The sequence below is a fragment of the Rattus norvegicus genome, chromosome 1 (assembly GCF_021556685.1).
Source record: "Rattus norvegicus strain SHRSP/BbbUtx chromosome 1, alternate assembly SHRSP_T2T, whole genome shotgun sequence".
NCBI classification, from domain to species: domain Eukaryota; kingdom Metazoa; phylum Chordata; class Mammalia; order Rodentia; family Muridae; genus Rattus; species Rattus norvegicus.
The window spans coordinates 201,512,568-201,537,744 of NC_141534.1; the positions used below are offsets into that span (position 1 = coordinate 201,512,568).

Genomic DNA, 25,177 nt, shown 5'->3' on the forward strand with positions numbered 1-25,177 from the left:
GTATTTATTTTGTATGGGGGCCATGAGGGCACTGGTATGGAGATCAGGAGTCAGCTCTCTCTCTACCACGTGGGTTCTGGGGGTTGGACTCAGTTTCATAGGCTGAGTCCTTAACCTGTGGGTCACAACCCCTTTGGTGGTCAAATGACCCTTTCAAAGGGGTTCCCTAAGACCATCAGAAAACACATATTTATATTAGGGTTCATAATAGTACCAAGATAGAGTTATGAGACAGCAACAAAAATAATATGGCTGGCTCAGAACATGAGCAACTACATTAAAGGGTCATAGCATTAGGAAGGTTGAGAATCAAAAACCAATACACTAAGCCATCTCACAGGTCCTATGGTGAATTTTTAAAAGTTACACAATTTAAATATTTTTAGACTTAGACTTTTTTGTTGTTTTTGTTTTGTTTTGTTTTGTTTTTGAGACAGAGTCTTTCTACATAATCCTGGCTGGCCTAGAACTTGATACATTAGCCTCACAACTTCCTGCCTCTGCCTCCCAAGTGCTGGGATTAAAGGTCATGCCACAGTACACAGCCAGAAAGACTTCTTAATATTTATACATGGAACCCCTCACAGTTTAGTGTGAAAGTAAATGGTCTGGTTACAAATTCTCACAACCAGACTGCTAGATGCTTTTTAATATTATTTTTTAATCGGTTTCGATTGTGTAATATTTTAAGGGCTCCTTAAAGCGGGATTAGTATAGCACACTAAAAGAGAGCTAGTCTGGCTTACTTCTGAGTGAACAGGTAGGACCCAGGTGAGTACAGCTGAGATCTAAGGAATGTACCACTTTCAGTCTTTCCAAGAAATATGACATTTATTTTACTTCTGAAATCTGCAATCAAACTTTTAGCCATCTTATTAAACTTTTTAAAAGTCATTTGTTTAATTTGGAAGACTGAGCCTAGGCTATCCTTTCCCTCCTGCCCTAAGCGCCTGAGTTCAGTGACCATGCTCTGGTTGTACCAGCCAAACACCAAACCCTAGTACCTATTCGAGGTGTCATCAGATCAACTTCTGACCTTACATTTTTCATGCATTACTGTCCTAAATGGAGACCCTGAATCCTACAAATACCATGCAGCTTTCTTTTCCTGTTGGCAAACTGTAGCCGTTCTGCATTCACTTTAAAAATGACCAGGAGCTGGTGGAGGGTGGAGGGTGGAGGGGTGGGGGTGCGGTGGGAGGATGGGTGGATTGGGGTGGGAAAACACAGTGATTTGAGAGCATGACCAGACCTGCACTCCTGGGATCTTCTCAAAGTCCCAGCTTACTTCTCTGGCTTGTCCTTTTCTTTGTCTGTTAGGGCTCTCCTACCACCATCCCACTCCATTGTAAAGTACATGTGCCCCAGGCTCCTGAATCCCTTTTTCTCACTAAAGTTCCTATGGAGAAAACAGTCCCAAACACCTGGTGCAGCTTCCTGGCTTCCGTAAATTTCTTTTAATGGTTGCAGCCCCAAATGTCTAACTATGGCTTATGGGAAACACAACACACATGCACTCATATTTCAACCTGAACTTTTTGTCAAATTCTTTACAAAGCTTGCTCCCTTCTTTTGAGTTCTAGACTTCAACAAATGGTAGGTAGGAGAGCCCACCTTCCCTCTCACGTCAGACATGAGAGGTGGCCTGGTTTCTCCTTCACCCTGTGTCACCAAGACCTCTGAGTTCTGCTCCTTCTGGTGGCTCACTCCTCCCGTGACACTGGCTCCACAATCACCGGCACCCACTCTTAAGTGACCTTGACTTCACACCTTAAACAAAACCAAAAGCCCCTCCCATTTTGTTTTTTGTCTCTAATTTTGACTTTCCACTAATCTTTTATCCTTTCCAAATGGAAAATGATCACATCACTGACCCAAATCTTTATTCCCTTTAAAGAAAGACTCAGTCCCTAGGCTCTTTGTAATCTTGTCCTAGCACCTGTAGCTCAAGTCTGTCTCTTCTATGCATGCGCTGTACACATTCAGCCAGCATCCATTACCGTGCACACTTGATTTCTGTTACCTCTGTCCGCTGCCCAAGTAATCCTCTGATGGGGAAGCCATCTTGCCCTCATGCCAACCCATCACCAAGGGCATTTCCTTGTCTCCATTTATGAGACAAGGACATTAGGGTAGCACATTAGGGTACACATTAATGTACCCTACATTAGGGTAGCTCACTGTTACTGTTCAGTAAGTGTTTACCCTATGCCAACATTTCCCTCTCCACTTAAAACTCCACAACTAAAGGTTTTTGTTTTACAACATGGAAGATATCAGTATCCTCATCTATTAACACATTATTACTACTAATCCTTGAAAGAGTCTCATGTAGCCTAGGCTGGCCTTGAACTCACTATGTCACCAAGAATGGCTTTCAATTGCTAATTCTCTTCCTCTCCCTCACCAGTGCTGGGGTTACCGTTGTGGGACACTGAATTCAGTTTATACTTGCTGGGAACTAAACCCAGGGATTAGTACAGGCTAAGTAGTCTACCAACTGAGTTATATCTCTAGTCTCTACAATTACACATAATTTATTCTGAATCTTGCTAAACTATACATGAGCCAACAGCAGCTCCTAGCTTTCCCAAAGAGGTGTGCCAAGAAATAAAGATTAATGAAAAGACTGGAAGCTGTCCTCTCCGTTACCATTCTATTCAAGCCAAAGCCCACCCCCTTACTAAAGGGGCAGGTTTATATAACAGAAAACAAAAGCTTGATCAGAGGCTCAAGATCCAAAAACAAAACGAGAGATAACTATTACAAGAAAAGTGCAGCTTTAGAACTAAGCACTCCATTGTAGAGTCCCTCTAGTGGGAGAGAAGTTCATTGAATGGGCATGAGGCTTCTTCCCCTGGAAGATGTGCTGGGAGACAGGAGAAACAGCCAGATACCGCAGCCACACCATGGATGAGAAAAAGCAAAGGGGCACGCATTTGGGGGAGCCCAGTGGTTTAAGTATAGTTTGCAACAGGTTTGGGCAAACAGAAGAGCAGATATGGAAGCAAGGTAATATTTTTTTTTTTTTTCAGAGCTGGGGACCGAACCCAAGGCCTTGTGCTTGCTAGGCAAGCGCTCTACCACTGAGCTAAATCCCCAGCCCCGGCAAGGTTATATTCTAACCTTTGACTGAGCCCCTTAATGAACTCAGAAAGTAACAGAGAGGTTAAAAAAAAAAGACCCAAACAATGCTAATGAAAATAAAAACAAAACTTCCTCAAAGTAAAATGGTTCTCCCAGTTATAGTGGGGGCAACAGACTGAATGCACATGATCAAGTGATGTAATGATCAAGTGATGTAATTTGGGTTGTTCTATTTGCCTAAATAAAGCTAACCTCTAACTGAGTTGTCTTAGTTTTCATTCTGAGAGTGGCCAGAGATCTAAGAAAAACAAAGGCTGCACTTTTTATGTCTTCCTGGCTACCTTGTTACTCCCTGCTAAGGCTACTTTCTTTGGTTTGCTACCTGGAGTTACATATCAGCTAAGAAATGATGTCATGGCTCTGTGTACAAAGAAACTTGGAAACTTAAAAACAAAGCAAACCCCTTACAGAGTGTCTTTTTGTTTTTCCTTTGATTACCAATAACATACTGAACATGACAGTCAAAGGAAAGACCTAAGAGCAGAAAGAACCCAAAGTGACAATAAAATCTTTATCCTTCATTTCCAAACCCTAACCCATGTTGTGGCCATGAGCATCTTTTCTGAGGGTAAAACACATCCCTACACGGAAGTTCCCATCCACTGAGTAAGTACACCATGCTAGGTGCTAGAGGGGAAATGTCGTGATGAGCACTGTCCTCTCTTGGACATTTTGGTGCCTTCCCCTCCCCACTTCCACCTCTTAGCCAGTTGTTTCTTTCAAAGGCTTGATATCCCCTAAAGATCTTGCTTTCGCAGTTAACTGCCTTTATGCACCGAGACTTTCTCAACACCCCCACTTCTAGGATTAGGCATCTTCTAAACCATCACAAGGTTACTCCAACAGTAATTCCCATTCCCGCTTCACCAATCTTGAAATCCACACGCAATCACCATGTTTAGTTTTTATTACCTTAACATGGAGATCTGCTGCTCTTCTTTAAGAAAAAAAAAAAAAAGGACTCTTCCCCCAATATCTAGGCTACTGTTTTTTAGACAGTTTTTAATCTCGTGTGTGTGTGTGTGTATGTGTGTGTGTGTGTGTGTGTGTGTGTGTGTGTGTGTGTATGTGTGTGTGTTTGAGTGATATGCCAGGCTTGTTTGTGACATTTGCCCTTCCACTATAACTATATCTTCTTGCATAGGAAAGCTCCATTGTGATTTTGTTTATGAGGACCAATATTTGGGAAATACTGTGTACAGAAGCACCCAGAATCTTACTCTGTCTCCTCCCTCCTCTAAGTTACAGGAACATTATGGGAAAGGTCTCAATATATTTACTTCCAACCTGAATTTCTGTTTGGTACTTTAGCTTAGGAAGTATGAGTTCTGCATAAATCACAGTGCTTGTTCACACCCATTCCTAAGCCTCCTTGCTTTGACAATCACCCTCACAAAGAGGGAAGCCTAATTTGGCAGCATATAATAAATGTCCATTTCCATCACAGAATAGATGCTTCTCGGATTCAACTAAGCTTTGAATGATTCCCTTGGGAAAGTAATTCTCCCTTAAGTCCTTGACAGCCACGCAGTAGAAATCTCTCTACTGGCAAAGATGAGTAATCACTTATATGACCCCAGTAGAGCTGGCTGGGCCTTCCATTTTTCTCTAGTCCTGTCTATGGCAGCAGCAGGGATTGATGGAGGGGCTTTAATCTCCAGACCTGAACGGTAAATCAATCCTACAATTTCCTCCGTCCCTCTGCACTGTCTCATTCCCTTCCTTATCTCTTCTCCATTTTTCTTCCTTCCGCCCCCCCCCCACCCTTTTCTCCTTAACTAACCTCGGCACTCTTTAGGGTGGTTTGAAAATTCTACAGCACACCAGATAAAAACTCCTCGTGACTTTTTTCCCCTCGCACCTTTCTTAAAGCAAAACCTGGATCAGGGTCTTTGAAATAGTATCCTACACAATTTGGCTGACTCAACGACCCCTCCCCAAATCAACACACACACACACACACACACACACACACACACACACACACACACACACACACACTAAACCAATTACCAAGATCCCATGCGGGGCCCATAGCCTGAAATATGATAGGTGACAGTGGGGATGAAAGAGCAGGACGAGGGGAGGAACTACCCAGGGTTTCAAGAGACAGACTTAGCCAATTATGGAGGCAGGAGCAGCTTTCTCACTGGAACCTTTTCGCACCCTCACCTAGGCCAACACCAACGGAGTTGGATATCCCACTCTGAAACGTGGTGCAAAGGACGAGTCCTGCAGGAGGAGCTGAGGTCACCCAATCTTAGGGTCATCCTAGCCTTGACCTGAGACAACATCCTGGTGCAGAGAACCCATCCTGGAAAAGAGCTGCCACTCGCAAAGGCCGGTCCGGGCCGTGACTTGGGGGCAATATCCAGGAGCAATGGAGCCTCACCCTGGAGAGACGGTACTGGCGGGCAAAAGCTGGGTCCACCAGCAGGAACAGGGTCTATCCTGACTCTCACCCGGGCATCTCCAGGGTCACCGGGACCCTGACCTGGACCGATGCCAGATGCAGGGGTAACCCTGACTCTAGTTGGGGTTACGGTGGTGCAATGGCCCGGTCCTCCGGCTGGAGCAGAGTCTGTTCTGACGCTCACTTGGGCGTCTCGGGTCATCCTAGACTTAACCCACCAGGGTCCAGAAGATCTCAGCCCGGAGCTCCGGTTCTCCTTCCGGAGCTGGGGGCGCCCTCACCCTCAGCTGTGCCTGATCGGGCGGGGCGGCAACAGGTGCGCGGCCTCCCTTCTCCCCGCCGCCTGCCCTGCCGTTACCTGCAGCGGCGGCCGCCGAGGCCTCTCAGAGCCCGGGCGGGAGCTTCCCGAGCCCGGCTGACGTTCGCGTGGTCCTTAAAGGAGCTGACAGCGCCTTCTCGAGCACGGGGCGCGGCTCTACTGAAGCCGCCGCGCTCCCCAATCCAGACCCCCGGCGCCACTCCCGCCCCGTGCGCCGCTCTGCGTTTCCACGTCACTTTTTGGTCCCTCCCTCTCGCCGTCCGCCTAGCCCCGCCCGCCCCTCTCCGTCCCCCGGTTGTCAGGGCAACCCAAGAGACGCCCGCCGAGGACAGGCGTTAGGAGGGCGGCGCCGCCAGGGCTGGGCCCGAGGGGCCCCGGGAGCAGCTGACCATGGAGCCCAAGAGTAAGCGGCGGGCTAGGGCCTGGGGTGCGAGCAGAGGCCGAGTCAGCTGGGCCAGGTCTCGAACCCGCGGCTCCTATTGAGCACTACTGCTGCTGCCCTCACTAGTAGTGGGCTTACTAATGGTGAATAGTGCTTTCTGCAAGGAGCCTGGGTCTTGTATTTATGCGATCTTGCCTCTTTGACCTTACCCCTAAAGTCCGTGGTATATATAATTCATGTGCTTCTGTCCAGCATATGATACATAACAAACGTTTCTCGTTCCTGTTCGTCTTTTAAATTTCCCTGTTCTTTGTTGCTTGGCTGTTCATGCGGGTACAAGTGTACACGTTCACACGTGTGCAGGTCTCATATAGGTGCACTCGCAAGTGTGCGCATGTTTGTGTGGAACCCAGAGGGCAAGCTCTGGTGTCATTTCTTGCCATCCACCTTGGTTTTTTAATTAAATTTTATTTTATTTTAGTGTGTACAGGTGTTCTGCCTACGTGTATGTCCGTGCACCACTCCTGTGCCTTGTGCCTGCCTCTACAGAGGCCAGAAGAGAGAACCAAATCCCCTTGAACTAGAGTTATATCGGTGTGAGTAAGCACGTCGGTACTGGGTTCTTTCGAAGAGCAATCAGTGTTCATGATATTTGAACCATGTCTTCAGACTCCCACCTTGGTTTTCAAGGCAGGGTGTCTCACTTACCTAGAGCTCTAATGAACTAGGCTAGGCAAACCGTCTAGCTAGAACCCTAGAGGTGATCCTGTCTCCAACTCCGTAGGGCTGGAACTGCAAACCACAGTACCACACTTTATTATTATTTTTTTAATGTAGGTTCTGGGCATCAAACTCAGCTCTCATACTTTCGGCAGCATTGTATGCACTTTTTGTTTTGTTTTTTAAATACTCTTGAGTTTTGTCTGTCTCCTGCAGCCCAGGCTGACCTTGAGTTCATGGCCAGCTTCTTGACCCAGCCTCCTTCCTGAACCAGTGGCTCAAAACCTTCATGCCTCAGCCTTCTGAAAGTGCTGAGGTTACAATATTATTTTCATTTTGTTTTGATTGAAACAGGGTCTTGCTATCTCTGTGGCTAGCTTGGAACTCACTGTATAGACCAGGCTGGCCTCAAATTCACAGTTTATGGAGTGAGTGCTGAAGGCATGGGCTACCATGATGGCTACAAAGTTGTATTTGATATATGGCTGAGGATGTGTGCTTTATAGCTGCTAGAACTGAGAGGTCCTGGACCTCACCTACCTGTTGGCTGTTGTTTTTCTCCAACCTTTCCAGGGACTTTGTCCTAGGCTCTCCTTTCCTCCTCCCCACCCGAACTATTTTATTGCCTCCTTTGTTCTTAAAACAAATACACTGTTTGACTTAGTGACTTGAAAGAGCTTAAACCTTGATATGATTCAGCTTGATACTAAAAAATAAATTGAATTGCCTTTTTTTGCATAATTTCAAAAATAAAATACTTAGACCAAATCCCATGTTCCATAGGGACACACACACACACACACACAAGCAAACCTCACAACCTCACTTTGTAATAACAGGAAAATTTAAAAGCTTTCTCCCTTTCTTTTAACTAACTTGCTGAATATAAAGCCTACAAGTTGGGAGTTACAGTTCCTTGGATTGGTAGGATTTTTATACAACATCATTTGTGTTCAAAACTCAAAAGATCATACACTTTATCTAACCTGCTGGAAAAAAAATGAACATTCAACAATGCTAGGAGTTTAGTCTTATTCCAAGTGGATGCCAGGTTGTGTGTGATCTTTCCTTAGAGAAATTCATTCATTCATTCATATATTCATTCTCATTCTCTCTCTCGTCTCATTTATCATGTATCCCAGGGTGGTCTCATATTCACTGTGTAACAAAGGATAGCTCTGAACTTCTGATCCTTCAGAATACTGTGGTTGTAGACCTTCCCCAACCCCATGTGGTGCTAAAGATGGACTATCTATTTGATGGCTTACAGAAAAGCCCTCCACCAGCATAGCTGCATCCTTAGCTATGAAATAATTATCTTCTAAAGATAACTTTATTTCTGTAAGTATGCAGTACTGTTTAAAAGTGTATACTGCAAACTTCAAAATCTTCAGCATTCAATGCTTTTATCTGTTCTCTTTTCTGGTTCCTACTGTGTTACACCCCCCTGTAGGAACTGGGGTTAAACACTCAGCACAGTGCCTCATGGGTCATCCCAAGAGTGCATCAACCCAGAGACCCACTCGAGAACTACTGAAACCTCCCATGGTCTGAAACTGGAGAGGGAAAGATAGACAGGCTTCCAGACCAAAGTATGAAGTAGTTGGCTTGCACAATAATATGGTTAAGAATGGGAAGAAGTGATTCCCATTACATTTCCCTAGTACATAGACCCTAAACTTGGAGAAGAAGGGGTCCAGGAGCAGAGCAAAAAAGATTAAGAAGCAGTCAGCAATCAGAGGAGACAAACTTGTTTGGGCAGAGGGAAAACAGGTGAATCTAGAAAACTGAACAGGGGCAAGATCAGGAAGGCCTTGGAAGCAGAATAAGATATGTTATCTGGGGAAGTGTGGTGGGGGTATCTTCTTAGTTAAGGACCTGAATTCCATTCTCCAGAACTCACGGGGGGTGGGGGGGGCGGTGACTGGCCTGTAATCCCAGCCTGAGAAAGCAGTGATGGGGTTCCCACAGCATGGTGACTAGCTGATTGGGCAAGTTCTGGGTTTGATTGAGAGCCTCTGTCTCAGAGAATAAGAGAGAAAATGATTGAAATTTGCAACATCAACTTTGGGCATCCATGGGCACATACGTGTACCCACATAGCATGTGTGATGAAATACAATTATGCATACTCCCCTACATGCAGTACACATAGACACATAGAAAAGTACTTTTTAAATCTGACACAGGGTCTCACTATGTACTCTTGGCTGGTCTGGAACTCACAGAGATCTATCTACCTCTGCTTCCGGAGTGCTGGGACCAAAGATGTGTGCTACCACACCTGGTTAATACTGTTATTATATCCATAACTGCAATTTTGCTCTGTCCCATCAGATTACACACCAAGTAGAAAATTACACACCAAGTTACTTATGCCCATATAACAATGAGATTTATTCCATTCACACATACTAAAGGGTATTTGTATTAATTTTGTATATCTCAGAAATCACCACGTTAGGAAATCTTTTGCAACCTAATAAACATCGTTTAGGATAGTTTCGAACCATGGTCGGTTAATAATGAAAGGGACAGTCAAATCTCTAATGTCTCTTTTAGTATCAGTATCTAAGACGGGAAAAAGTTGATTCTTTGAGAGGTAACAGAAGCATGATGGATATGATACTAACCGGTGCTAACTATAAATAATTTCAGTCATGGCATCAACAGTGTTATAGCAATGTCAGGTTGTTAGGCCGGGATTATGAAGCACACTCGAAGCCTGTGTATATAGTTCCTTCTGCCACTGAGGGGTTTCAATAACATGGGAGTAGTTTTATGTAGCGTTAGTAAGTTGATTAAGAGGAAGGATCCTCCTTAATTACTTTTAAGAATTAGTTGTATATCCAAGGGCAATGCTAAGGAACTACTAGAAACAACCCGTTAGTCCAATAATTTCCACAGCCTTAGCTTCCTATTACTTTTAGTAATGACCCCTGTTAGTTGAGTCGTTGAGTCATTAAAATCTAATAAACACAAACCTCTCAGACCCCACAGCTGGCTTAAACTCTGGCACTAAGCAAAGGATGGTGGGGGCTTCCACTGTGCTACAGAATAATAATGGCAAGGTAATGAGCCAAGAAATGACTCCCCCAGGGGAAGGGCAAATAAAATCAGCTCACGACCTTGGCTGCTCAGGGTGGCTTGGAGTCTTAGCTTGCTTGTACATTTACCTCTAATTACTTTCTTTGTAAACTAACTATCAGGCAGGTAACCTGTATACAAAAGTCACACGGGGAACAGATGCCTTTTTAAAAAGTCAATTAAACTGGTTATTGAGGTGCATGCTTTTGATCCCAGCACTGGGGAGACAAGTTAATATCTGTGAGTTCCAGACCAGCAAGACCAGATAGTGAGACCCTGTCCCAAAATAAACAAAAACGAAGTTCATTTAATTGCAGCAGTACCATCCCTTCCCTACTATGTAATCCCAGGAGTGGATTTGGGAGTCTATGGCACATTTAGAACAGACAGACAAGCCAGAGGAAACCGACAATCTAAATATAACCTGTGCATAATTATCAGTTGCAAACTGCATTTGTTTATTAAATGGAGCGAGATAAACCCCTCTCTCCAGCTTCCACTCCCTGTATACCCTGGGTCAATTACAAATTCTGTGTTCTGAGTATGTGTCAGGTGAATGACACAGAGGCTGTTTCATTTTCTCTCTCTCTCTCTGTGTGTGTGTGTGTGTGTGTGTGTGTAATATATTACATGAAAAGAACATTTATGTAATTATATATCTAATATATATTTTCTTTTCCTATACACATAAATGCATCCTGAAGTAGGCCAGGCTATAAGAGCCATGAATGTGACATAGGCCTGTAATCCCAACACTCGGGTTGGGAAGGGAAGAGGACCAAATGCTCAGGGTCATTTGGGTGACATGGTGAGTTCAAGACTCAGTCTCAAAAAGCAAAACAAACAAAAAATAAAAAACCCCAAAACAAAACAAACAAAACAAAACAAAACCCTCAAACTCTAACAGATGTAAAGGGGCTGGGCGTCATACACTAGGGGAATGACTCCTTTCTCCAAACCTGCTTGTCCACTTGTCTCTGCCATCTTGTAATCACTTCAGCCTGAAGTTGGAGTCATCTTGGATTCTTGTTACCACAGCAGCTCTCACACAGGCCCTTGTCACCAGCACGCCTGTCTATCCCTTGCAGGGTGGACCCAGGATGTGCTCCCTCCCTCCCTGCTGGCACCAGTACCATCCCCACCATGACTGTATGCTTTACTGTATGCTTTATTTCTGCAGTGCTTCCCCACTCCCCAAAGCCCTCTACGGTTCTGCTTATGGACTAGCTGCCCTCACATATCACACTTTGGATTGCAGATCTATTCTGCTTTTTCAGTTCTTCCCAACACAATAGATGCCCTTTGAGCCACCAGGAGAGTCCTCCCTCCTGTTCCAGTGGGAAGGTGCACTCAATTCTGTCTAGTCTCTGCTTAAGTTTCCCTCCTCGTCCACTCCTTCCCCCAATGTCTGACGTAGGGGTGCCACCTCCCTAATGCTTTTCCTGCCTCTGTACTTCCTGCTTTTCCTAGCAAGAATCACAGTTTAATTACTTCGTTAATTTAAAATCTACTTTTCTACTATGTTGAATAGGCTAAAGAGGACAGGACCCTGCTTGTCTATCATTTTGTCCCAGGGGCCTTAAACAAATATTTAAGGAATGGATGATATTGCTTAGTTTTATTTCCCCAAGGGTAATGTACTTACAAAAGAAGAGAGCTGTTTTACTCTACAGCAGGAGGGGCTGTGTTCCTGATAAAGTTCAAGTTCCTCTAGGGCAAAATTCCTTTAAGTCAGGTGCTTGTGAATGTCAGGTTGGTTACAAATACCTGGAGCATTCCACCATCCTGACTAACCTAAGTGGACGTTAAGAGTCTTGTTTTATCTGGTATGATCAAAGAAATAACTCATCGTCTTCTCTGGATGGAGGGACCACCAGGCCAGAAGACCTAACAAAACCCTAGAATTAGCATGGAGCGCTTGCTCATTCATTATCTGGGAGGCCGATGGGGATTCGAAAGTCATTTCTTACTTGAGTACAGGAATCATTTACCAAATCTGTGGTTATTTTTTTTTTCTTAAATACTCTTAGTCCCTAAATACCACCAATTATTTCAATTAGGTTACAATCCAAACCTTATTAAGAAGGAAATGATTGTATAAATCAAATTAAAAACGTTTTTTCAAAAACAATTTTAAAGCAACAGGTTTAAACAGCCCTATTTTAAAACGCCCCAATCAAAATACTGAGAATTAAAGCAGTCCTGACCTGTGATGTCCAGTCAGCCACAGAAAGGGACAGAGAGGCTCCGTGGTTGAAGGTGTATCCCCAGGAACATGGGTCACCCAGCTTGTCCCTGACAGCGTCTGCTTCCTGCTAATTTAGTTGTCCTTGGCCTCACTGGGCCAGGGAAACACTGTTACAACTTGTCTCCTTCGAAGCAGCCAACCAGATTCAAGGAGGGGCTCGTGCTTTCCAGCGGCTTCCAAGGAAGCCCCGAATGACTCAGTGAATTCAGGTGTGAGAACTCACTCAGTAAACAATGCTCTACAGACATAGGGTGTATGCGCATGGGTGAGAAGTCAGGAGCCGTAGGGCACTGCAGATCTTCTGGGAAGTTTTCCCTGAAACTAAGGGGCAAGCCTTTCTCAAGATCCAGGCTCCCATTCTCTTATTTGGGTCCCTGACCCCCTTACAGTTTAACAAGAACCCTGTTTTGTCATGTTCCTGGCACCTACCCACCCGTCCACCTGTTCCTCCTTTACAACCTCTCCTGGAGCTGCAGAAATGACTCTTGCCGAGTACCGAGTTCAGTACCAAGCATGGACTCAAAACCGGCTTGTTAATTCCACGAGGTTCCACAGCGCCCTCTTCTGTTCTCTACAGGCTCCTGTACACAGATTGTGAGTGCACTCAAATAGGTGAAGGCCTAACATTCGGATGAGATAAACATACATGTAAACAGACTGCTCATGGACAACATTCACATAAGATAAACATGCATGTAAACAGACAGCTCATGGATGCCTCACTTCTTAGGACCTTTCTGCTGCAGTTTATCTTAATCCCTGTCCTAAAGCTGATCTGTCCCCTTGGTACTGCTTGGTTTTGGTTTGTATTTTTGTCTCTAACATGCTATGGTCAGTTTCTTCTATGAGAAACATCCTTAAGATAGGGACACTCTCTAGACCTGGACTTTTGGATGTCTGACTGGCCTTGAACTCTGTATGTAGCCAAGGATGATCTTGAATTTCTCATCCTCCTGTCTCTGCTTCTCCAGTGCTAGATTACAGGCCTGTGCCACTGTGCCTTCTACTGTGGTAGGAGGAGAGAAACCCTCTCCAAAGTTGTCCTCTGACATCCATGTGTGTGCTATGACATGTGTGCTCTACTCTTTCCCCACACACACTATAAGTGTAAAAAGTGCCGTTATATATTGGTGATGTAGTTCAAAGATAGAACACTTGATTCCATGCCCAGAACTGTGGAAGGCAGACAAAACAGTAAAATGTCCTAACAGACATTGTCATCGAGAGATGACCTGCTTGAATTGTGTATTTGTGATTATTCAAATTTTCTGGTGAACAAAATCGGCCCACCTTAGAGTATTGCTTCCTGAGTGAATTGTTCCTCCTTGGGAGTCGATGTTAATAATTTTTTTTATTATTTTTTATTTATTTTTTGGTTTTTCAAGACAGGATTTTTCTGTGTATCCCTGGCTGTCCTGGGACTCACTATGTAGAGATCTGCCTGCGTCTGCCTCCCAAGTGCTGGGATTAAAGGTGTGGACCACCACTGCCTGGCTAAAGTCAATGTTTATTTTTTATTGACATGGGTGTCTACAATAGAATATACAAATCCTACAAATGCTATTGAGTTAAAAATTGAAAATCCATCATGCCCATGTGTGTTGGTCAGGTTTTTTTGTCAACTTACCACATGTTAGAACCATCTGGGGAAAGAAAATGTTAGTTGAGGAATGTCTCCATCAGATTGGCCCGTGGACAAGTCTATAGGGCAAGCTCTTGACTAATGATCCAGCCCACTGTGGCTAGTGCCACCTGGGGCAGGAGGGTCCTGGATGGTATAAGAAAGCAGGCTGAGGAGGGGTTGGGGATTTAACTCAGTGGTAGAGCGCTTGCCTAGCAAGTACAAGGCCCTGGGTTCAGTCCCCAGCTCCGGAAAAAAAAAAAAAAAGCAGGCTGAGCAAGCCATGAGGAGTAAGGCAGTAAGCAGCACTCCTCCATGGCCTCTGCTTCATTCCCTGCCCAGACTTTCTTCAGTGTGATGGACTGTGTTGTAGAAGTGTAAACAAAATGAGCTCTTTTCTCCCCCAGGTCCCTTTTGATCACCGTGCCTGTCACAGCAACAGAAAGCTAACTAATGCACCATGTGATCATTCAGCTTAAAAATGTTAATACAACTGCACCCTTAGGGTTATTGTCCAATGCCAGGCATTGTGGTTCAGAGGTGTCATTGCTGGTAGGTCGGTGGTCGATTACTTTTCTCTTTGGAAGCTTGCATGGTGCCTTCTGATACCACAAGAGCTAGTCCTTAGGGAGGGGGCTTCTGGCCCTGTGTCTGACGTGCTTGGTGCTTTCAGCAACCTGGGCTTACCTTCCACCTCTGCGGGGAGAGTCAAGGAGGAGCAACTGAGAGCAGTGGTAGTTCCCTGGACTGTTATGGGAGTCTCTTGGACAACCAGGACCAATACCTCAGGAGAGGGAGAGCTCCTTATGTCTGGTGGTAGGATTGTTGTTAGGTGGTTTTTGGCATCTGGAGGGATCATTTTGGCCAGATGAGAAAATTACATTTCAGCTATATAAGCATATTTATACATATAAATGTATTAGTTTTTGGTTTAGGTAGAGAGTTAATAGTATGGTTCCTTATGACCTTTTCAGACATCCTTACTGCTATTTACCCTCCCCCATCCTTGTTCTTGTTTCAAATTTATCACCCTCCTTACACCCTACAGAGCCCCCTTTCCCATTTCCTGATCAGATCACTTGTGCCCTCAATTTCCTCTGCTGCTCCCCCACCCCACCACAGCAATGATCTTTTACTTCCCTGATTTCAGTAGCTACTGCAAGCTACTCACATCTGACTTTTCGGAACTAGGAGCCTCTATTGGGAGAGAACAAGCCACATTTGTCTTTCTGGGTTCAGGATACCTTGCTCAGTAAACCTTTTTAGTTCCATCTGTTTACCTGGAAATTTGCTGATTTTTCCTTACAAGGGAATAATAATCTCTCATACTGCACATGGACCCCATTTTCATTATCCATCCGCTGGCTATCCGCTGGCTGAAGGATATTTTGTTTGTTTCCATTTCCCAGTGCACTGGTTTGGATAGGTTGGGCCCCCATAGTCTCATGGTTTTGAATGCTTGGCCCATAGAGGATGGTACTATTAGGAGGTGTGGCCTTATTGGAGGACGTGTGTCACTGTGGAGGCAGACTTTGAGGTCTCCTATGCTCAAGCTCCGCCCAGTGTGGAATTTCAGTCTCCCTCTGGCTGCCTTCAGGTCAAAATGTAGACCTCTTGCCTGCAAATGCTGTGATTTCCACCATGATGACAATGGACTGAACCTCTGAAACTGTAAGCCAGCCCCAGCTAAATGTTTGCTTTCCTAAGAGTTGTCTTGGTTATGGTGTCTCTTCCCAGCAATAGAACCAAAGGCACACTGCTATTGTGAATAGAGCAGCAATGAGTGAACACAGCTGAGCGAGTATCTGTGGAGTAGAGTGTTGAGTCCTCTGAGCACACACCAAGGAGTGGGATAGCTGCTCATTGAGTAGATATGAATTTAGCTTTTTAGGAATTCTCCGCATTGATTTCGGGAGTGGCTGTACCAGTGTGAAGGTTCCCTTTCCCCTAAACATTTCGGCTGGCGCATGCCTGGGAGTAGAGTGCCCTGCCAAATGGCAGGGTTTACCCAGGCACAGACATCTCTAGTAGCTACCACCTGTGCAGCAGGGCGTTGCACCGGCAGAGCATTGCACCAGCGGGGCCCTGGAGCACAGCTGCTCTCAGTGCTTGCTGGTGTTTGCTCCAGCTTTCTCCTCAAAGCAGATGTGTCTCATTATACTTCCCACACTAGCTAATGCTATTAAGTTTTTAAATGTATTTTTGTAGGCTACTTAAATGTATTTACACCAAGTGCCCATTCAAGCCTTTCATCCGTGTTTCCTTTTGGGTACCTCTTCCACAGAACTCCTTTCTTTGATGATGACTATTTGTAGGGTGAACTTCTGTTTTGTGGTAATTGGCCACACAGCACTGGAATCCAAGGATCTAGTGTGGTTTTGGTTTGGGCTGTGTGGTGTGTGCGGTGCTGAGCATCAGAACCACAGCCTCTTGCAGGCTTCTGCTCCCATTGTGCTGAGGCCCCACCACTACCTGTGGCTTTGCTTTGGGAGACCCAGCCTGCCAGCTTGGCTCCACCTGCCCGGGGTTCTCCATCTGCCACTATTTCCCCTGTTGGATTTCTTTTCCATCTTTTTAGACAGTGTTTTCTAGGTTTTTGGATAAGTGCTACAGTTACAAGGTTAAAAAACAAAACAAAATTATGAAGGAGTATTTAGTGGAAAGTTATTTGAATATGCATCCACTCCATTCCTATCTATTACCTTCTAACCTGACACACTTTAATATTAGGAATAAAAGCAGATTATTCGTGTTGCATTTCTTTCTCTGACCTGTGCCTGGATCTTTTCAGTTAATGTTACATTTTGGAGAGCTCTCTCTTTAATTCATAATGCGTCTTCTCATTGTTAGGAGAACAATGATATCCTGTTATAGGAGTTTATATTAATTCATTTAACCAGTCCACTACTGATGGAGACTCACTGCTAATTATTTGCAACTGAGCCAAAAATATGCACAGCCTGAGGTCCTGTGCTAGCCTGTTTGTATGTTAGCCTGCGGTTGAAGGAGGCTTGGCAGTCAAGAATGGGCAGGTGGAAGGCCCGAGGTGTATTGTCCAGGTGGACCTGATGTAGTCAACCACATGTGCCCTTATTAGAAGGGGAACAGAAGGGCAGGCCTGGCCAGAGCACTCACTGGGAGTGGGAGCAGGGGTTGGTATGTTGTGAGGACCTGAGCCAGGAAGTCTGGGGCCAGATACCAAACAGGCACTGAAGGCAGTCCCAAGGGCCTGCTAGAGGAGCCAGTCTTGGACTTGAACCCTCTAAGATGAGGGTTCTGTGACCTTCAGAACTTTAAGACTCTGTTGTTTTAACAGGTAACTGTTTGTGGTTACGGCCGCAGTAGGAGACCAGTGTGGCCATTTTACTTAAACTGAAAGTACCTCCTGATTCTGACATTTTGTGTTTGTGCATCTGTATCTATGGGGAAGAATTTAGGTGTGTAGCACTTCAAACTTGTTTTGGAATCATTAAATTGTTCTTTTAAAAAAACTTTTTTTAGATTTATGTGTATGAAAATTTTGCCTGCATGTATGTCTTTCCACCACATGTGTGGACCATGCCTACAGAGGTCAAAAGAGGGCATTAGATCCCCTGAGTTAGGGATAGTTGTGAATCACCATGTGGGTGCTGGGAATTGAACCTGGGTCCTCACCAGGTTCTCTAAACCCCTGAGTCACCTCTCTAGCCCCTAAATCATTCCTCTTAAGTCAGCTTTTCATCCTGTAAGGCACCTAGGACACCAACTTGGAACAAGAAGGTTACTGGTTCTGTTCTGGAAGTTCAATTTAGAATGGACTTGAGCCACTGCTTTTGATCTTCATGGGACCCCAGAATCCAACAGCAGGGAGTGCAGGGTGGCATGGACTGTTTACCCCATGACCAAGAGATATCAGAGGAAGAGGGGGTCTGGACTCTCACAGTCTCCTCACAGGTGTACCAAGAACGGCCTGAGACCCTCCCATAGCCCCCTCCTCCTAACCTGCACCTGCTTGCTGGGGACCAAGCCTTCAACACACAGGCAGTTAGGGGAACATGGACAGTCCAAACTCTAGCAGCAGTCTGCCGGGGTTACAACCATTGTCACTCCCAGTAGTGACAAGTGTAAGCTCCTCTCTCCCCACAGCCACTTGAACATAGTGGGTTATTTGTTTGGATTTTTGCTCCTTTGCTGGTGTTAAACTCCAATGTGTTTCCTTACCTGTAACTTATTTAACCCATCCTTCAGAGTTAGGAGCGGGTCCTTGACTCTGCTCTTGTCCTCAACATCTATCTTCATTTCCCTCCATCTCCTCACACTGCAGGATCTCTGTGTGATGAGAGAAGGAAGCAATCCCGAAAGGCATCTGTGTCCCAGCAGTTAGCAGACAGGGAATGTGGTATCAAATATGTTCTATCAGGTTCTGCTGAAAAGGTTTCCCTTGCTTTGGACCCGAATGCCACATTGTCAATCTGTAGAGACTGAAGACACGGCTGCTGCCAGTGTCCTGATCACTCTGGGTATTGACTCAGTGATGGTAAGACAGAGTCAGCAATCTCACAGCATCCTGCTCTACCCATCTATCCCCATTCCACGGGTACCAGAGATCTTTCTCATGGAGGTCAAGTGGAGCTTAGGCTTTGGGATGCCACTGGGGAAGACACGTGAGATAAAGCCTGTTGGTTCTGCCATTTTAAAGGACACCTGTGCCACAAACATGCTTCCAATGGAAATGGAGCAAGGCATCCAGATTGCCAACCTCCTTCCCTTAGTTTGGGGACCAGCATTACTGTTGCCAACTCATTAAGATAATCTTTTTTCCTTTTAAAGATGGATCCTACTGTGTACCTTTGGCTGGTCTACATCCATATGTAGATCAGGCTAGTCTAGGACTCCCAAGAGATCTGCCTGTCTCTGCCGTCTAAGTGTTGAGAATGAAGGCATTTGCCACTTCAACGGGTACTGTAGGCACTGTGTTGTACTGTATTGTATCGCATGTACTCTTCTTTCTACCATATTAACTGAAATCATTGGCAACTTGAACTTCTTGCCTTCTGTAGTCTGGCTTTTGGAAATTTAAATTGATGCAGGTGAAGACACCAATGAGATAAACATCTGGTTGGCATGTTTCTTCTATCTAACATGCTGTGACTTCAGTATGAACTAGTATTAGCCAGCTACTTTGATCCCCTTAAAAGATTCTAAGAGCTTTAAGTGAGGTGGCACATGTCTGTAGTCACAAATCTTGGCAAGTCAGCTATCCATTTACACTCTTGTCTCCTCAAACCCCACCCAAGTTTCAGAAAACACAAACTACAATGACTCGTGTATCTTGGGAATATAAGACAGTGACCCACTGACAATGAGCCCAATTACAATTTGTCTTTTTGGTTCTTGGAAAGGAAAGTAAAAGCAAACAGACAGACAACAAAGGGTTAGAGCTTCCTGACCAATGATTCTAGAGCCGTGCAAATGACTTGCTACTCTTTCATGATTACAAACGTCTGACTCAGAGGTCTCTCATCCTCTGTCATCTAAACTCAGTCCTCTGAGTGGTCTGCCAAAGAGCTGAGCATGTCCAAAGGCTTGGTGCCCTGTGAGCTTTCCTTACAGCCCCCAGAAAGTGTCAGTATGACTCAGGCTGGCTTGCCACAGCTCTTCTCTGCTGCCCCACTTCAGCTGGCATCTGTTTACTTTGAGTTTAATTAATTAATTTTAGATAAAGCAGATTAATCGTTACATTGCAATGATGCCAACAACACAGTTGGCAAGTCACAGAGGGCACAGGAATCAGGAAGCCTGACTCTGCATGTCAACATCCACTTCTCTCCAGTTGGGGTGGGTGGGTAAGAGGAGAGTCAGACCTACCTGTGGATCTCTGTGGATGAAGCGAGCTGTGTGCATGGTGCCTGCCATCAGGCCTGGCCTATGATGACTCTGCATGCTATGCCAGAGCAGTTGGCAGAACAAGATCAAGAAGAGAACAAATAGAATCAGATTTGAGTCAGGAAGCCCAAGCCGGGAAGTCTGACATCGCAGGGCTCGTGGGTGGTATGGGGCAAACCTGTCTTCTTCCTCAGGGTGGCAGCTAGGGTGGAATCTGTGCATCACTTTGGCCCTAGGACTGTCGCTTCTCTTAATACCTATGGCACTCTAGAATATGGATGTCCCTCCTGCCCTCCTGGAATTGATCAGAGCAAACTCCACTTTGGGGAGGGTGGTGGTTTCCAGTGTCATGCAAAGCAACCACATTACCTTACAGATTTGTGTTACTTTCCCCCTTCAGTTGCCAAAGCTCCCCATCAGCATCCTTTCCTGCTTCTCTTCCATTGTTTTTGGTCTCAGTGGTCTTGGGTTGCTATGTCTATGCCTGACGCCCAGTGGATTGTAAACTCCACCAGGCCAGAAGTCAAGTTTGCTAGACGTGCTCACAGGCAGGTGAGGCACAGGCACTTATCAGGGGACTTAGGAGGAAAGCGCAGAGAACTGGATAGAGACTCTCATGTGACACTGGGAAAAAGAGACCGACCAAGGCCGGGCAGGCTTTGTTCCCTTGATGTTTCTCTCTCTTCTCTCAGGACCTGATTCATTGTGGGCAAGTGTCTGTACCACTTAGCTATGACCCAGTTTCCAAAGTGGTCCTTCTCAATATATCAGTATTAACCATAAACACTCAATTCTCCTTAGCAAGAAAACTAAATACGAAAAATATTTTTCATCTGCACTTTGAAGACCCTGGAAGGATTTGGTTTCTGCCATCCTCTCTGCCTGCCCAGCCCTGGGGAGCAGTTTTCCTTCTGCTAGGCCCTAGGGGAGATGCAGTGAGCTTAGAGGCTTCTAGCTGGATAGTGTCCTTTCCTTCCCTGAACTGAGGTCTGTGAACTCAGGGCTGGCTTCCAAAGGTGTGTCTGCTGGCAGAGAGCTGTGTGCTTACACCAAGGAGACGATAGTTACCAAAGACCAGAAAAGACTGGGCAGACAGGTAGGTCTGGTTCCTCCACACTTGAGGTCAGCAGGGTGTGTGCCAACCTGGCTTGGTTTTAACTCCAGTGTCTGGCTATCAGTCCTGTTGTCTGACCAGCTTCCCAAGGCTGGACAGGCTGCTGCTCCACAGGTCTCCTGGAGAAGCAAGGACTCTCAACTCATGGATGGGTGTGAATTAGCCTTTAAAGGATGGTTTTTCAAACATTGCTAAGATGGTGACTATTGTACAGATATAAAATGATTACCCTTAATTTTCAACTTATTAATGAACTAACCAGGAAGGTTCTTACCCCTTCAAAGGAAAATCCAGAGAACAGGCACATCCGTGAATCAGAATGTGGAAATAAACTTGAAAATAATGCAGGCCAGGAGGGCCCTGGGTGGAGCTGGCCAATGTCTGTGCTTATGACCACTCACACGTGCTGCTATTGGTCCTAAACATTAAGTGGAACATGTGAGAAATGTGATTGGAAGCTAGACAAGTGTGAGCCAAGAGAAGCAGAGTGGTTCACAGTGAATGAACGGCTGCGCAGGCCTGCTCTGCAGTTTGTAACCCATGGTGTCTCTAGAGCATTCTGTACGCTAGCTTGACATTTTGTGGTGATTCCTACAAACTCAATTTGTCTCTTTAATCTCATCTGCTTCACTGCACTAGTGCATTCTTCCCGGTGATAGGAAAACTGAGAGGAATTCCCAAACAGGACTTCCGAGTGTGTAAAACAGGCCCCGACAGTGTTCTGTCACTCAAGGGAAGAAAGAAATCATTCTATAAAGAGAACATTTGTTACAGCTTAGGGACATAGCCTTCTGTGATGGCCTGGGCCAACCTCTTTTGATTATGTATATTGGTGTAAACCTATGTTGTAAAAGGACAGGTGTCATTGCTAACAGTCCCAAAGTAGAAGACACTTAACTGCCCATTCACAAAGCATAGACAAAATGTGGTATGGACAGTGGAGCATCATGCATCCATGTGAAATGGATGAAAGTTTTTTATACATATGTACACACTCGCACACACACACACATGCACACACACACACTTGAGATGGGGGTCTCATTATATAGCCTTGATTGAACTTGCTATATAGACCAGACAGGCTTCAAGCTCAGAAATTTGCCTATCTCTGCCTCTCAAGTGTTGGGATGGATGAACCTTTAAAGATACAAGGTGAAATAAGCCAATGAAAGTACAAACACTCTGTGATATTGGGGGCTGAGATGGGCCATCTCCAAATGTGGTCCACAGTATATGATGACATATCTTGCATTGAGGAAACTGAAGAAAGAAAGGAGGAAATCTTAGCTTCCCACCACCTTTCCCTGTAAGAGGTCTCCTGCTTCCAAGGACATGGAACAGGTTCTGCTGTCCTTAGCTTCTTACCCTGTGTGTACCATATTCAGTGAACACCACACTGTTCATTACACCATGTGTACCCCTTTGTCTTATGTTTTCTACAGCTATCCACTCCTCAAAAGGCCTAATATGAAAACATTCTGCTTCCACAACCCCAGAACTTAGACACTTGAGGCAAGGGCGTCAGGATTCAAGTCCAGCCTTATTTATATAGCAAGTTCAAGGTTGCCCTGAGTTGTATAAGATCCTGTCTCAGCGAGAGAAACCTAGCTTTATTGATACAGGCCTTCAGTATGTTATGTAGACTGCTGTGTAAACCTTGTATCCGATACATTTTCACGGTCTCCTTGTTTGTCTGCACTTTGTCCTGTGACTTTGAGTTTTTGGATGGGTAGAGGAAGATGATGTTTTTCTTACCATGGATATGATTCTGTGTAGTACATGAGGTACCACTGCTGGTGTGGGAAGCTTCACCACAGAACAGCTACCAGTTTGTGGGAGATGCTCCATTCCCCCTTAGAGACCAGTTGCAGCACTGAATCCTTTGACTGTACAACCAAGAAGAGTTTCAGAGTGAGGGAAGGTTAGTTTATTACATAGATGCAAGAGTTAGGACACAGTCTAAATAGAAGTGGAAGCATTTAGAGAGGGTCATTAGGAGACATCCCAAAGACAAAGGTATGGGTTCCTCAAGAGAATTGCTCCAGGGTGTTTGTGCAATGATGGCATATATGACCTGGTGGCTTGTAAGGTCCAAAGGAAGTGATTTACAATGAGGTTTAAAGATTAAGCAAAGTCTATTTAAAATTTTCACAACATATTTGTCTACTATTAAGATTAAGCAGAGTTAAAAAATTAAAGTTTACAAAGTGTCATTAAATAGGAACTGGCTTACTTGGTTTTGCTTGTGGGCTTTTTTGTTTGTTTTGTTTTGAGAAAGGGTCCTGGGTGGCCTAGAACTCACTATGTAGACGAGGCTGACCTCAATCTCATATAGTTAAAGGTGTGGCCACAATATCCTGTAGTTTACTTGTTCTTAAAGAATTTTCTTGTACAAATGAAACTGGGGTTGGGGTGATAATGGCCCAGTGGATCCAGGTTTGATTCTTTCCACTCACTTGAGTGGCTCAAATTCGTCTGGAACCCCAGTGCCACAGCATCTGAGACCCTCTTCTGCCTCCATGGGCACTGGGCACATGTGCGGTACAGACATTCACACAGACAAAACACGCATGCTTATAAAAATAAAATAAGCCGCTTTTCTCAGGTGTGTCGTTTGGACTCATAGATGAAAAGAGGTGAATGGGGTTAAAGGTCAATGGGGTTAAAGACTCTGGCTGCAGTTGGAGTCTGCTTTAATGTCCTTATTCAAGAAGTGCTTAGGAAGATAAGCCCTATCTCTGTGGGCAGTTTGATTTCGCCAGTGGTGTTAAAGTTTCTAGATTTTGGTCAGATACTCACAGGGCTTCTTTCCCTCTGTGCCCTGTCAGTCTTCTGCATCTCCTCTGTCTTGTCTCATTTATTGTCTCATTTAGTCACACTAAGGCAGTCAATAGGTCCTGGAATCTTGGAGATACAGATGAGTTCAGATAAAAGCAACAGAGTTTCATTCAGTTGTAGAAAATTACAAACCAGGAAATGCAGGGTCAGGCAGAGTGAACCAGAGTTCCCCAGGGGCAGAGTAGGCTGGAGCTCAGAGACACTGTGAGAGCAGGCAGCTTGCTGCTTCTTGAGGGGAGATGAGTGGAGTTAGAAATCAAATCAAAGGGAGTGCTAAGCCCATCAGCATGTCCAGGTCAGGAGTTAAAACTGGTCTGTCTGGTATTTTTAAAATCTTACTAGATTCTGGAAAATGTCTCTCTGGCAACAGTGTCCTTCCTGGTGTCTGTATGGCAATTCTCCACTTGTCTTAAATTTCTCAGGCTCAGAAAAGGATTCTTGGCTTCCTTTTTGGGCATCCTTTTTGACTTGAGAGACAGAGGGAAAGAACAAAGAAACCAGAGGACAGCCAGTCGTCGTGTTTCACCTTACTTCCTTGAGCAGTGGCCTCTAGCAATGAGCCTGCAGCTAAGCTAGCATCCTGGACACTCCAGCAGTGTGTCCTCCGGTCTCCACTCCCATCCACAGCCCAGGCACACCTCCCACCCCTGGCTTCTTACAGAAAGGTGTTGGGGGTGTGGACTCGGGTCCTTAAGTGAATACTCTTACCCATCACTGCCATTTTGACTCTTATCAGCATAGCTTTAGTTAGGAATGGTAAAGCTGAGAGAGGTGGTGGTTATGCAGTCAATTGCTCTGGATGGTAATGCAGTCAATGTCACATACTCATGGTACCTAAATTTAAGGAAATTCTTTGTGCATGCATGCGTCTATGTGTGGGGTATTTGTGTATGAGTGTGGGCAGCACACACCAGAGTGTTTGTGGCCTTAAGAGGATGACCTTGGCGTTAGTCTTCACCTTCTGCCTTGTTGGAAGCAGGCTTTCTCATTTGGCATTAACACTCCAGTTAACAATGTCCCTTGAACTTCCTGGGACTCTTCTCCCATCTTCTCCTCCCCTTGTGTCCCAGGGGGATGGGCCATTATGCCAGTTCTGGAAATTTTAACTCTGCTCCGTAACATCTGGGCTGTAAGCACTTTACCCACTGAGCCATCTCCTTATCCCACATGTTAGACATTTTAATATCATCTGAGCCCTGATTAAACACTCAGGGCTTCATATGCACCAACCACTCCTCAAAACATTCTTGGACAGAAAACATGCTGAGCTCTCAGGAAATTGAGGCTCAAAATACCACCGGGTCTTCCTCCCGGTGTCTTGTCCTCTCTGTATCCTGTTATGTTCCTCTCGACATGGGTAGAAGAAATTCCAGCGTCTGAGAAAAATAAAAGTGCAGCCTTTTAATGGAGACAGCTGAAG

General features: G+C 45.1%; 2 protein-coding genes across 6 annotated transcripts in view; one reads left to right on the forward strand and one right to left on the reverse strand.

The window, feature by feature from the left end:
- Dhx32 (DEAH-box helicase 32 (putative)) overlaps positions 1–12,822 on the reverse strand; it is a 59,784-nt gene extending 46,962 nt beyond the window's left edge. The window contains 1 exon segment of one of the 4 annotated variants that reach the window (NM_001130039.1): positions 5,919–6,124. The gene's annotated coding sequence lies outside the window, so the exon portion shown is untranslated. 4 annotated transcript variants of the gene reach the window in all.
- Positions 6,192–25,177, forward strand: part of Fank1 (fibronectin type III and ankyrin repeat domains 1) — a 118,440-nt gene continuing 99,454 nt past the window's right edge. The window contains exon 1 of one of the 2 annotated variants that reach the window (XM_087561098.1): positions 6,192–6,282. In XM_087561098.1, the coding sequence (XP_087417224.1) occupies positions 6,270–6,282 (13 nt within the window). In that variant the 5' untranslated portion in view covers positions 6,192–6,269. 2 annotated transcript variants of the gene reach the window in all.